Source organism: Ananas comosus, linkage group 9 (assembly GCF_001540865.1).
Source record: "Ananas comosus cultivar F153 linkage group 9, ASM154086v1, whole genome shotgun sequence".
Classification (NCBI taxonomy): Eukaryota; Viridiplantae; Streptophyta; class Magnoliopsida; order Poales; family Bromeliaceae; genus Ananas; species Ananas comosus.
Window position 1 is genome coordinate 2844723 of NC_033629.1, and position 10299 is coordinate 2855021.

Here is a 10299-nt window from a genome sequence, read left to right on the forward strand (position 1 = left end):
AAATGTTTAGGAAAGCAACTTTTAACTTAAACAGCTGCACTCTGTTTGCAGCCCTCGAATCATTAACACGCAGGAGAGCCAAAAGAACATTAACTTCCATCTGCAACCTCAGTTTTTCCCTTCGATCTCATTCAGAAGGATTGTTTCCCACACGTCGTTACGATCGCAAAGAGTGAAAAACATGACACAACTTTCATGGACAGAACCTAAGCCTCACCTCACCTGCGAGGAGTGTTACTTCAACAAATAAAATTTTATGGGTCGTTGCCGAATAATAATAGCAATATCAAAAAATCGACGTAGAAACAAACCAATAATTCATTAAGACTTGGTAAAATTCATATAAATTCTCCGACCTCTAAAGAGAACAAAAAAAAAAAGAAAGTAAAACAGAGAGAGTGAGGTCGCAGGACCTCGCCACAACAAAAGTACTCGAGGTGTTCTCAACAGATACGACATGGTTCTCAAACACAAATAGCAGAAACAAATCAAAATTACTGCAGAATACTCGGTTCGGAAAAAGGGGGTAGTTCTAACTAAAGAGGTTGGTAGATTACTGGGAGACGCCCAACCACTTTGAGAAGTTCTCAAACTCGGTGTAGTCGCTGTCGGAGATCATCGTCTTGTACCACGCCTTCCCCGCAGCCTTGATTTTCGCAGCTTCCTCCTGCGAAAAGATCATTAAATTCATCAAATAATAACACATAGTAGTAGTCAAATCAATACATGTAGGTACATGCCCAAAGCAGAACAGTAGGAAGTGCAAGAAGCTTAGCCAGGCAGTGAAGCATTAAATACATAGCATCATCAATCTCAGCATTAACCGAAAGGGTAAATCTGTAGTATAAACTTTTAACACTTATTGAGTGATCTCAGTCTGACAGCATCTTTTTATGCTATCATTTCAAATATAAAAGCTTATACTGGTATACAACCTGTTTTGTAAATTCACATGGAAACGATAGAGCAGTGAAAGAAGAAAAAGGCTTCTCCAGGTTATGCTGGAAAAGTAGAAGCAAAGAGCTAGAAAAGTACAGTCCAAAAGGCATGACAATGTGCATTAAAAAATTGGCAAGAAAAGCTAAGATCCTGAAGAATTTATCAAGTCCCATGCTCAGCATATTGAGAGTAGCTGAGAGAGTGAACGGTATGAAAAAACAACATCAATGCGTTTAACATGGATAAACACTCAACAAAAGCATCCACCACATTATGAAGCGAGAATAAATGCACAAACTAATGTACCGATTAGCAGAGAGCGATATTTCTCATCAAAGCATGATACTACTGAAATCACCAGAAATTAACCAAAGAAATGACCCACCTTCAGAGATAAGAATACTAGATGTATTAAATCAAAGTGGCAGTTGTAAAAGGCGGGGAAAAAAAGTTGATCATTTAGATAAATAATATAAGCGCTAATTGCGCTATGTCAAGCAACATAATAGAAACTCAACAAAGATGAACCAGCGAGAAATGAAGGAAATGATCAAAATCAACAAGCCAGAGTTGTAAAATTTTCAAAAATATATATGTTATATACAGGTCGAGTAGCATTACTAATTAGCAAAGCAACCAAACAAATCGCATCAAATAAAAAAAGAACAGAAACAAGTTCCTAGATTTTTGAGAGATATAACGATTGCTTATGCGAATAATACTAAACTTCCAAAGTCATTCATTTTAGCAGAGAGACATGCATAAAACTACAGAAAAAGAAAACATACAAAATAACCGACCCATATAATCTATTTAATATATAGCGAACAACATCAGAATCATGCGTTATGAATAACCAAGAGCACAGCATAAGATAATATGGTAAAAATATCACTACACAAGCATATTAGATCGGATCACAAGTATCATAGAATAGCATAATCAACATAAAATCTACAACATGAATAATCAATCATGAGAGATCACATATGGTAGAATGCTCATCAGATCAGGTCAAAGCAACCGTATTTACGCAAAGAATAGAAGAGACTAGTACGATTCAGCGAATAATAAGCGGAAATATTATACCTTGCCGAGCGGGCTCCTCTTCTTGTCGAGCTTCTCCTTCTTGGCCTTGACCCTCTGCGCCTCGGCGAGCAGGGCCATCCTCCGCGCGGTCTTGGCGTAGGGGTTGAGCCTGAGCAGGGTGTTGATGTTCTTGAGCGGGTTCTTCTTGAGCGACCTGCGCTTGACATCCCTGTTGATGGGCCTGACCACGGACTGCACCTCGTCGGAGTTGATGATCCTGGAGAGGTCCGGGTTGGCCATCTTGGGGCGAGGGAGCACGAAGCCCTTCTTCTTCTCCGAGGGCTTGTCGAAGGTCCCGAAGACGGAGTCGAGCTTCTCGAAGGCGGACCTGGTCCAGATGATGAAGCGCCCGAGGTGGCCGCCGGGGGCGAGCTTGAGGAGGTTGAGGCGCTCGACGTTGGCGACGTCGACGCCGGGGATGTTGCGGAAGGCCTTGACGATCTTGGAGCCCTCGGTGCCGTAGACGATGAGGGGGCCCTTGCGGGAGATGTAGCGGCGGTTGCGCATCTTGCCCTTGCCGGGGCGGATGGAGAGGGAGTCCTTGGCCTTGTCGGCGTCGGGGAGGGCGCCGATCTGGGAGAGGGCTTTAATGGCGGCGGAGGTTTTCTCGATGGACTCGGCGGAGTCGGAGACGACGAGGGGGAGCTCGGGGACGGAGTCCACGCGGTGGCCGCGGGCGAGAACGAGGGAGGGGACGGCGGAGGCGGCGAGGGCGGAGGCGACGGCGACGCGGCGGAGGTGGAGGTGCTCGTGCGGCGCCCCACCGACGCGGACGCGGCGGCGGCGGCGGCGGGGTGGGGAGGCGCCGCGGCGGCGGAGTCAAAATATCATTGACTAATTCAAATTAAACAGGTGGATAGTAAAATCAAAATTTTAACAATTTGAGTAGCTAATTTAAAATAATTCATAGTTNGGCGCGAACATGCGCCCGCCGCGGCACATGTTGCCGAAGGCGCCCTGCCCGGCGCGGTGGGTGCCGCCGCCGGGGACGCGCGGGATGCGGGACACGGCGCGCCCCGTGCCCCACGACTCCGCCGAGGTCTGGTGCCCCGCGCGCCGGGACACGGCGTACGGCTGGCGCCGGTTCCGGGACAGCGAGTCGTGGAGGGGGCGCGCAGCGGCCGCCATTGGAGGGGCTAGGGTTAGGGCTTGGGAAGGGGAAAGGGAAGAGGCGAGGGAGAGAGAGAGAGCTTTAGGGTTTTGGTTGCTGCTGCGCAGAGAGAAACGGGGAGATCGGTGCTGCGGAGTATATATACAGAGAGAGAGAGAGCGACGGCGCTCGGAGGGTTGCGGGTTTAGGTTTTCGATCTCGACCGTCCATCGAGTGATCGGACGGTCACCCTAGTTTTCGTGGAAATGCAAATTAGGGTTTCGATCTGGACCGTCCATCATGATCGTGGATATGCGGAGCCGGGTTTGGGCCGGATCTTCGAAAGCCTAACTAAGCCCGGCCCAAAATATTACATTGCTCTTCGTATTGCGCTTCGTTTAGGCCCACGTCGTGCATTTCTCCATTGGCTTAGTTAGGAAAAGATTATGTTTTATTTATGCCGTAAGAACATAAGATGAAATATATAATTCTTTGTTTTCACACGTAACGTCGAGCTGTGAAAATCATAGTGAGCCGATTACAATATATATTTTATAGTCCCGTTGTTGAAAAATAGAGAAATATAGTTCTATATAGTTTCGTCTTTATTTTATTTTATCTTATCATATTACGTGGCTCTCAATGCCAAAAATAGAGCAGATTCGGAGGACTCTTATTTTTCACTTTATTTTTTCGTTGGATTGGAGCAGATTGATTTTAATTATATTTTTTTTTCTCTCATTTACTATTCCATTCTGGACAAATCGGAATGATATCGAACTTTTGATGAAATCGAGTTGGAACAAAAAAAATGAGAGGTTTCCTGCATTTTGCTACATTTACTTATTGGATCAGGGGATAGATTTAGAATGAGTTATATTTCTCAAATGTTCGTTTTATGGAACAGGCCCTATTATGTGACCAGTAGAGTAATTCCTATTTCGGATGGATGGAATACATTATAAAAAACAAAATTATAAATTTTTTAATAAAAAACAAAATTATAAATAATTAAATAAATATATATATATATATTTTAAATTATAAGATAGTAGAGTAAAAAATGAGCTGAGTCACGTGTAGTACACCGGGTAAATTGAAGTTATTGTTACCGTTTTTTTAATTTTCCTGATCCATCCTTGTCGCAGCGACGAGTACGAAGCCCCGCTCGACTCCCTCTCACTTCGTAATCTCCGTCGCTCTCTTCCTCTATATCTCTCTCTCCCTCAGCCTCTCCCTCTCTCGACGAGGAAACCCTAGCTCGCCGATCCTCGACAATGGCGCAAACCATGCACCTCCTCTCCTCCCCGTCCCCATCTCGCTCGCTCCCCTCCCTCTCTCGTCGCCCCATCCACCCCCTCCCCCTCCTCCGCCGACGCCGCATCGCCCTCCCCTTCTCCGCCTCCGCCTCATCGTCCGCGTCGCCACCGCCCCGCGACATCGGATCCCCGCTCCTCGCCTCCGACAACGGGGATCGACGTGGACAAGGTGACGGAGGCGGAGCTGAAGGAGAACGGGTTCCGGAGCACGCGGCGGACGAAGCTGGTGTGCACGATCGGGCCCGCCACGTGCGGGCCGGAGCAGCTCGAGGCGCTCGCCGTGGGCGGGATGAACGTCGCCAGGGTCAACATGTGCCACGGCACCCACGAGTGGCACCGCAGGGTCATTCGCCAGGTGCGGCGCCTCAACGAGGAGAAGGGCTTCGCCGTCGCCGTGATGATGGACACCGAGGGGAGCGAGATCCACATGGGCGACCTCGGCGGCGCGCCCTCCGCCAAGGCCGAGGTGAATTTTAGCTGAATTTAATGGCCTCCTGATTACAAAAGCTGCTTCCTTTCTCACCTTTTCTATGTCTTATATCGTTCCTTTGGTTGGTTCATTGGCATAATTTTTCAATTTGATATCATTGATTTGTTGCCCTTTGCTCACTAGATAACTTCGGATTAGGGTTAACAAAGTCTAATTGACTCAATTTTGGGTGAATAAGTGCAAGAAATGAAATTTAACCTGGTTTTACGCATACACAAGCTACGTACATTTGTGGAAAACTATCAGATAGATCCTTTGGATCTCCTTCGCCCTGTTCCATGAATCGCTGGGTTTAATTCCCACATCTACCATTTTAATACATAAATTCCTGTTGGTTGTCTCTTTTGTTACCTCTTGTCGGCAAATGGCGCGGTTCACTTGATCGCCAACACGTGCGCGTGAAATATGGTGTTAAGAATATTTCTCGACCATTCCTGTTCCCTGGTGGATCAGTTTTTGGGGTAACTATTATACATGCTGAGGTCATTTGAAAGTTTCAGTTGCATTTGATCTGCCATGTGCTTTATTAATCTGATAGCTCTGGAATCTGAATTTTCAAGAGTCCTGATATATATTGCGATTGCATCAGTTTGTACTATAATTTAAGCAAATTCATGTGAGTTCTTACTATGTTTTTTTTTCTTTTGCAGGATGGGGAGATATGGACATTTAGTGTCAGAGCTTTTAATTCACCTCTTCCAGATCGCACCGTTCATGTGAATTATGATGGCTTTGCCGAAGGTTATTGCTTAAGATCTCAATTTTTTTTAATCGAAAGTGGATTAGTTTTCTTTTTCCTCAATAGAAAACCAATTTTTCTATATTCTTAATGTATACAAACTGTGTAAATAAAACACAGATGTGAAAGTGGGAGATGAACTTCTTGTGGATGGAGGAATGGCCAGATTTGAGGTGATTGAGAAGATTGGACCGGATGTAAAGTGCCGCTGCACTGATCCTGGTCTGCTATTGCCACGTGCTAATCTTACTTTTTGGCGGGATGGTAGTTTAGTTCGTGAACGTAACGCTATGCTTCCTACAATATCTTCTAAGGTGAGTGCAACTTTTACGAGCTGGTTAGGTAGTGCACATTTGACAAGCTGTTACACCCAATGTTTAGTGGATTTGGTATCTTTTCATCAAGGCTGTCTTGAATTAGTTGGTAAATTTCATTTACTGAATGGTTAATTCTGTTTGCATCAAGTGAAATTCTGTTTGCATCAAGTGATGGCACATCATTTTTCAAAAGTATTATGTGCTAGCATCTCTTTACTTCAGAATTGGGATCGATAGAGGTAAAGGAAGTAATTTAGTTACCACCTTAGTTACAGTGTTCTCTTAGTTGTGAAAGTAACTGTTCTATGAAAAGTCTATCTAGTCTATATGCAGCATCAGATAAACTGAGAGAAGCTAGGTACTCGAAAGTAAGGAAAATGAGTTGGAAAAGGAAAATGGGAAAGAACCAATCTGTTTTGGATGAAATACAGAGCCATTAGTCTTGGATTGCATTGCATCGGAAAATTGGATAACAAAGCCTATTATGTAACCTTTGGCTTAATCTATGCATCCAATCCAATTTTAAACATGGACTTGATAGAGTACTATATATTGTGGAATTAGAAGGTGTAATAGAACGTAAAAGAAGTAAAGGTTGTAAATAGCGGATAATGGGTACATACCGTTTGGGGTGTCTTATAGTGGAAAGAGGATAGCTGGCGCCATAGCAGGTGCTACAAACCCATAGCAGGTTAATATGTCTATATTCCTTATAGAAAATATATGTAATTTTGAAGAAAAAAAACTAGCCATTACCTTTTTCTAGTATTGCAAGTCTATGCATATTTAATATCATTAACCGGAAGACTAACTTCAAAATATTATGATTTAGCAAACCAAAAAGACAACAAACTAGAAAATTTATGGCCCATTTACAAGTTTTTGATCATTTATTTACCTTCAGAACCCGATCCGATAAGACATTTTAACTTGTTTGCAATTTTCAAGCTGTTCCCATAGTGCCCACTTTGACCTTGCTTCATAGTGGGCTCAATGTTGTTAAAGCAGTTGCTACAAACCCACTCCGCTAAATCCTGCCCTCAACATTATGGCATAGCAGTAGCATAGTAATTCTGCTATAGGAGCCGTTATTTAAAACATTGAAAGAAAGCATAAAAGACTTTTTCCTTTTATATTTCTTCCATTGTAGAACTGTAGAAGACAAGATAAAAGTTCATATCGTACAGCTTTTTCATCTCTCTCTCTTTATCTCATGCCTAAGGCAAGTGCTGTAAATGTTGCAGGACTGGCTTGACATAGACTTTGGAATTGCTGAGGGTGTAGAGTTTATTGCTGTTTCATTTGTCAAGTCTGCTGAAGTCGTAAGTCATCTTAAGAGTTACATAGCTGCACGATGCCGTGACAGGTAAAAAAGGTGTTCGTATATTTTTATTTTCTTATCTCTTTTTTGGTCTCATTTTGGCATTGTCTCTTTTATAAAATAATGGAAATTGTTAATGTTTTTGAAGTACTATGTACTTTTTTTCATTTGACCAGATACTAATAAGAAATGAAAATTGCTGTAAAACTTTTTAAGGCTAGAAGTTGCTTAGTCGTTTTTGACAGAAATACAATATATTAGTTGTTTTTTTTTTCTTTGTTGATCCTCTTCATGAGATCCAAAACTTGCTCATGAGATAATCAACTTTTAGTATAATACATCATGGTCCCTAGGAGAGTTGGAAGAGCAATGTTAACTAGGAATTGCATATTCACTATATGCCTGCGCATCGAATGTTCACTAAACATATGTGGTTTCTTAACTTTCAACATACCTACTATCATACTTCTGTTTCTTTCTATAATCAGAATTGTGATGGATCTGTTTACATCTGTTATTGTTCACGCTATTACTTGATCTTTTCAGTTTGGGAGGCACTACAGTGTGTCTTGGCGTTCCAATAATGGGATGAAAGAGCTTTATGTGTTTTTCCTCCCTTATACAGTTTTTGTCATTCTGCATGGTGGCTCCACAATTAATTTATTAACTGATATACAATGTATATGTGACCAGTGATATTGCAGTAATTGCAAAGATTGAGAGCATTGATTCTCTGAAAAATCTGGAAGAGATCATCCGTGCATCAGATGGAGCGATGGTAGCTAGAGGAGACCTGGGTGCTCAGATTCCCCTAGAACAAGTGCCTTCGGCTCAACAAAAGATCGTCAAACAGTGCAGGCAGCTCAACAAACCAGTGATTGTTGCTTCCCAGCTCCTTGAGTCCATGATTGAGTACCCTACTCCGACTAGGGCTGAGGTTGCTGATGTGTCTGAAGCAGTTCGCCAAAGGGCGGATGCTCTAATGCTTTCTGGTGAGTCGGCGATGGGTCGGTATCCCGAGAAGGCACTTAGTGTACTTAGAAGTGTGAGTTTAAGAATTGAAAGGTGGTGGAGAGAGGAGAAGCGCCGAGAAATGATGGAACTTCCGGATATTGCGTCTTCCTTCTCTGATAAGATTTCGGAAGAGATTTGCAATTCAGCGGCTAAAATAGGTATGTTCCTTTGCATAAATTAACTGCTATGTTCTTTATATTTGCCTATAATATGCATGTTACCTGGGTGATTGTATGCAGCATGCTGTTTTACAATTTTCAGTATCATTCATTATTTTGTTTTTTTCCTGGCTTAGAATGTTCCTGACCATAGTCCTTAATGGTTTGTTTAAGTGCAGTCGGTTTGCTTAACCTCTAGTGACTATCAAACTCTGTCTCAATTTAAATTGGAGTTAAATCAAACTTTTGAACTATTTGAGTTTACTACATTTGCTTTTTGTTAGGCTGTATCTGACATCTCAACCAAAAACAAAAATTCATAAACATTAAGACTGCTTAAACCTGAAAGCTTATGGAGAAATTGACATAGTTGGAATATAAATACCAGCAAGTCAGTGAAAGTTTCAGATTTACTAATAACTTGCTTTGGATCCGTCCTGTTTTAAACCCAATTGTGCATCTTTGGAACCCATTGCGACATTTTACTATTGCAAGTTTGAGACTTCAGATTACTTGTGCATCCAGTAATCATGGTTTGCAGAAAATTTTAGAGTGTGGGCGATAGTTATTTTGTATAGATCACATGTGGGTTGTTTATCCAATATCAGACTCATTTTAATGTGCAGACTTTAATTAGTAATTTCCCAAGATGTTACTCCATAGGAGCTCACTTCTGTTGCATTTTAATTGGGTTTACTCTGCTGTGCAGCTAACAACTTGGGAGTTGATGCCGTTTTTGTCTACACAAAGAGTGGTCACATGGCTTCTCTCCTATCACGATGCCGTCCAGACTGCCCAATTTTCGCATTCACTACCTCAACGTCTGTTAGGAGACGGCTGAACCTTCAATGGGGCCTTATACCCTTCCGGCTCAGCTTCTCTGATGACATGGAAAGTAATCTCAACCGAACATTCTCCTTGCTCAAGGCTAGGGGAATGATTCAGTCCGGTGACCTGGTAATTGCCCTCTCCGATATGCTGCAGTCGATTCAAGTGATGAATGTTCCCTAGGGTATGTATTCTACTATTTAAAATTGTATCATTTCCCCCCTAAAGCTATCTGAGCCTGGTTAGAACTTCTATGATGCGTGAGCGTTGTTGTTTGATTTTGAGCATAAATTTGTTTGTTTAGATTAATTAACAAGCAAATGGTTTGCAATATTTTGTTATTCCTTTATGATATATTGCTGTTTGTTCTTTTTATGTTTCCATTCTCTGTTTTACTACTTAGACACACAAAATGGGTGTGTTAATCCTTTTATCCTTTTATTTCATAATAGAGAGAAGCCCAGGAGGAGCTAAAAAGGGTAACCCCTAAAAAGTTGTTGCACAATTTCTATTCTACCGATGTATTGCTATTTTGAACTTTCATGCTACTTGATTAAGTAGAATATCAGATGGTTTATCTAAGACTTTGATATGTTGATGCGTATTACAGTGTTTAGCATGTCCTGAAATGGCCTCTTCTTATGTTTTCTTAATTCCTTGTCCTTCAGAAAGGTCATATATCTTGTTAAGCTTGCTTGCTTGTGCATTCATTTCATTCTAGAATGTAGATTTTCCTTATACCTGGGCTGATTAGTATTTCAGTGTTTATTGTTCACTTTGTTTAATTTGACTGCTAGAGATACACAAGACCATAGATTTGATTTTAACTCATTAGAGCACTCTTTTTGACATGATTTTTCCCATTTGTTTCTTCTTTGCTTAGTCCCTAATGGTTGCAAGGCACAATCTATGGGAGTAGGTTAATTTTACTTGGATGCTGCTCTATCTCTAAATGGGATTTGTGTGAACAAATAGAAAATTTTTATGGGAGTAGG

The 10299-nt window shown here is 42.0% G+C and overlaps 2 protein-coding genes across 3 annotated transcripts; one reads left to right on the forward strand and one right to left on the reverse strand.

The window, feature by feature from the left end:
• On the reverse strand, nt 301-3258 carry LOC109715061 (60S ribosomal protein L4-like). Its single transcript, XM_020239848.1, has 3 exons — nt 2942-3258; nt 2029-2803; nt 301-667 (listed from the first exon to the last, which is right to left on the reverse strand). The coding sequence occupies exons 1-3, from the start codon at nt 3154-3156 to the stop codon at nt 554-556; spliced, it is 1104 nt and encodes a 367-aa protein (XP_020095437.1). The 5' UTR covers nt 3157-3258; the 3' UTR covers nt 301-553.
• Nucleotides 2807-9687, forward strand: LOC109715059 (pyruvate kinase isozyme A, chloroplastic). Of its 2 annotated transcripts, XM_020239847.1 has the most exons (7): nt 2807-2821; nt 4587-4903; nt 5578-5668; nt 5787-5980; nt 7228-7349; nt 7998-8476; nt 9186-9687. In XM_020239847.1, exons 2-7 carry the CDS (start codon nt 4727-4729, stop codon nt 9485-9487), a joined length of 1365 nt encoding a protein of 454 aa, XP_020095436.1. In that variant the 5' UTR covers nt 2807-2821; nt 4587-4726; the 3' UTR covers nt 9488-9687. The 2 variants fall into 2 exon arrangements, with proteins under 2 accessions (XP_020095436.1, XP_020095435.1); XM_020239846.1 differs by lacking the exon at nt 2807-2821 and having other exon boundaries at nt 4381-4903.

Excerpts from the sequence above, each read along its gene's own strand:
- LOC109715061 (XM_020239848.1), bottom strand. The coding sequence starts at position 3,156 with ATGGCGGCCGCTGCGCGCCCCCTCCACGACTCGCTGTCCCGGAACCGG. Across the intron at positions 668-2,028 it reads AGAGGAGCCCGCTCGGCAAG|GAGGAAGCTGCGAAAATCAA; the intron begins GTATAATATTTC and ends ATCTTTTCGCAG.
- LOC109715059 (XM_020239847.1), top strand. The coding sequence starts at position 4,727 with ATGAACGTCGCCAGGGTCAACATGTGCCACGGCACCCACGAGTGGCAC. Across the intron at positions 4,904-5,577 it reads CGCCCTCCGCCAAGGCCGAG|GATGGGGAGATATGGACATT; the intron begins GTGAATTTTAGC and ends TTTCTTTTGCAG. Across the intron at positions 5,669-5,786 it reads TTATGATGGCTTTGCCGAAG|ATGTGAAAGTGGGAGATGAA; the intron begins GTTATTGCTTAA and ends AATAAAACACAG.